At 51.0% G+C, this 2,673-nt stretch overlaps 1 protein-coding gene across 1 annotated transcript in view; it reads left to right on the forward strand.

Annotated features, from left to right (window-relative positions):
* The first annotated feature begins 271 nt into the window (after positions 1-271).
* Positions 272-2,673, forward strand: part of NKAP (NFKB activating protein) — a 20,586-nt gene continuing 18,184 nt past the window's right edge. Inside the window, exon 1 of the mRNA XM_006872090.1 lies at positions 272-682. Coding sequence (XP_006872152.1) covers positions 297-682 — 386 coding nt within the window. The 5' untranslated portion in view covers positions 272-296. The remainder of the gene's footprint in view (positions 683-2,673) is intronic.

Below are 2,673 nucleotides of genomic sequence, written 5' to 3' on the forward strand. Positions count from 1 at the left end.
GAAAAAGGACATGGTTTTCTACTCACAGTTTAAGATAGAGCAGCTTCATGCGGAACTGGAAGTATGCGTGCAACTGGTTGTCCTACCGGCTTGTTTACACTGCTACACAAACGCGGTCCCTTCACCGGAGGATCCCTAGGTATGGGGAAGGGTTTGACCAACGTACCACCAGAACTGTTTCCAAGATTTCCTAAAATTGGATTAGTTGTCTGCGGCGGCAGCTTCTAGGAGCCAAAGCAACTGAGATCTCATAGACCGCCCCCTTGTTCCACGACATCGGGTGTCCAACGGCAGCCATGGCTCCGGTGTCTGGCTCGCGTACCCCAGAGGGAGAGGCCTCGAGCTCCGGGGGAAGGCGTCGCAGTCCTTCGAGGAGCCCCAAGCCCAGCAGAAACGCCCGCTCCCCGCGGAGCCACCACTCTCGCTCGCATTCTTGCTCTCGATCCGGGGACCGGAATGGCCTTGGCCATCAGCTGGGAAGCCTCAGCCAAAGCTCCCGAAACCAGCCCTACCGCTCCCGCTCCCGCTCGCGCTCTCGAGAGCGGCCTTCTGGGCCCCGGGGCAACCCCTTCGGGTCGGCCTCATCGTCCACCTATTACAGCAGCTACTCGCGCCCTTATGGGGGTGACAAGCCTTGGCCAAGCCTCCTGGACAAGGAGAGGGAGGAGAGCCTGCGGCAGAAGTGAGTGAGACCTCCGCGCTTCTCTGGAACCCCCTTCATCTGTCAAGTCGCCTCTGATCCTTCCTGTCTGATCCTTCCTGCCTTCCGCCCATTTTCTTACCTGTCATCAAGCCGCCCACGGCAACCCCTTTCCTTCTTTATATTGTCCCTTCTCATCCTCGGCCCGATCTCCCCTGCACCCTGATTACTAGGAAGCTTGTTATAGTCACATCCAAGAGCTAGGGGCCCACCGGAACTATTGTTGGTTGGTTATGTGCGTTGGAGTCGGTTCCGACTCATAGCGACCCTGTACAGGGTTTCCGAGGCTGTAAATCTTTATGAGAGCAGAAAGCCTCATCTTTCTCCCGAGGAACAGCTGGTAGTTTCAAACTGTTGACCTTGCGGTTCGTAGCCCGATTCGTAATCACTAAGCTACCAGAGCCCATTTCTTTGCCTTGTGTAATTATCATTCATTACCATGTTTCTGTTCTCCACTACACTGGGAAAGGAGGCGCCCGATTTTATTCATCACAGAAATCTTAGTGCGTGGTGCCACTGTGGGTTAGGTATTGGGCTGCTAACTGCAGGGTTGGTGGTTCAAGCCCAGCAACCACTCTGACTGAGAAAGATGATGCTTTCTGCAACCATAAAGAGCTTCTACTCTGTCGTGTGGAGTTGAAATCCACTCGAGACAGTCGGTTTGACGTGTTTTGTTCTGTTTGGGGGGAGGGACACTTAGGTGCGCAGCCATTACTTGTTGAATGAATGGACAGAGACATGTGAGGTTTGAGACATCACAGAGGATGTAAGTGGAAATTGTGTCTAGAGAGTTAGGAAGGGTTGATATGGAGGGTGTCAGGAAGTGAGGAGCAAACCCTTCCTCCGAGACCAGGTGACTGAATGAATGTACGAGTAGTGATATTGAAGCTGTAGGTGAGGCTTAGCTTGAGACAGGCCTGTGGTCTCAGTGAAGAATGAGGCGAGGGTCAAATCAGGTCCCCTCTATTGAGCGTGACCATTGACATTGGGAAAATATTTGAAGGAGAAAGACGAAGGGCTATAATTTCTGCTATGTAAATTTTCTGGTGCAGTGGGCTAATGCGTCAGACTGCCAAGTCGTTTGAAATGCAAGGTTGGTGGTTCAAGCTCACCAGCTACTCCTTGGAAACCCTATATATGGTTGCTGTGGGTCAGAATCGACTCGCTGGCACTTAACAACAACAATAACAACAATGTTTATGGAAGGAACTCTGGTGGCATAGTGGTTATGAGTCGGACTGCTAACCTCAGGGTCAGCAGTTCGAAACTGCCAGCTGTTCCACGGGAGCTTTCTGCTCCCATAAAGATTTACAGCCTGGGAAACCCTATGCAGGGTTTCTATGAGTTGCAACCGACTCCACAGCACATAACCACCACCAATGTTTATGGAGGTAGATTATGTGCCAAGCATCTATCAACTGCCCTTCTTGCACGGTATATTAAAGGAAAGAGGTTCTGACCCATAGCGACCCTGTACAGGGTTTCCGAGGGTGTAAATCTTTACGGGAGTAGAAAGCTTCATCTTTCTCCTGCGGAGCGGCTGGTAGTTTCGAACCGCTGACCTTAAGGTTCGCAGCCGGAGTTCGTAACCACTACGCTACCAGAGCTCCTGAGAGAAATGTAAAAAGCCTTACAAGCATGGAGAAGTTAGGGATGTCTGACATCTCTGATAGTTGGGTGATGCCTTCATAATTCTTTTTTAATAGTTTGTGTTGTTGTTGTTCTTAAGTGCCTTCAAGTCAGTTCTGACTCATAGCAACCTTGTCTAGGATTTTCAAAGAGGGACTGGTGAGTTTCAACTGCCAACTTGAAGTTCAAACCGACCTTTCAGTCCTCTGCTTTGTCCCACAGCACCAGTGGGAGGTAAAAGAGCAGAGTGATGAAGAGGACCAGCTCCAGAGTCCGATAGGCTGAGTTTGAAGCTCTGCTTGGCCACTTAGAGCTGAGTGACCTTAGCCAAGTCACTACACCTC

The sequence above is a fragment of the Chrysochloris asiatica genome, unplaced genomic scaffold (genome assembly GCF_000296735.1).
Source record: "Chrysochloris asiatica unplaced genomic scaffold, ChrAsi1.0 scaffold00183, whole genome shotgun sequence".
Classification (NCBI taxonomy): domain Eukaryota; kingdom Metazoa; phylum Chordata; class Mammalia; order Afrosoricida; family Chrysochloridae; genus Chrysochloris; species Chrysochloris asiatica.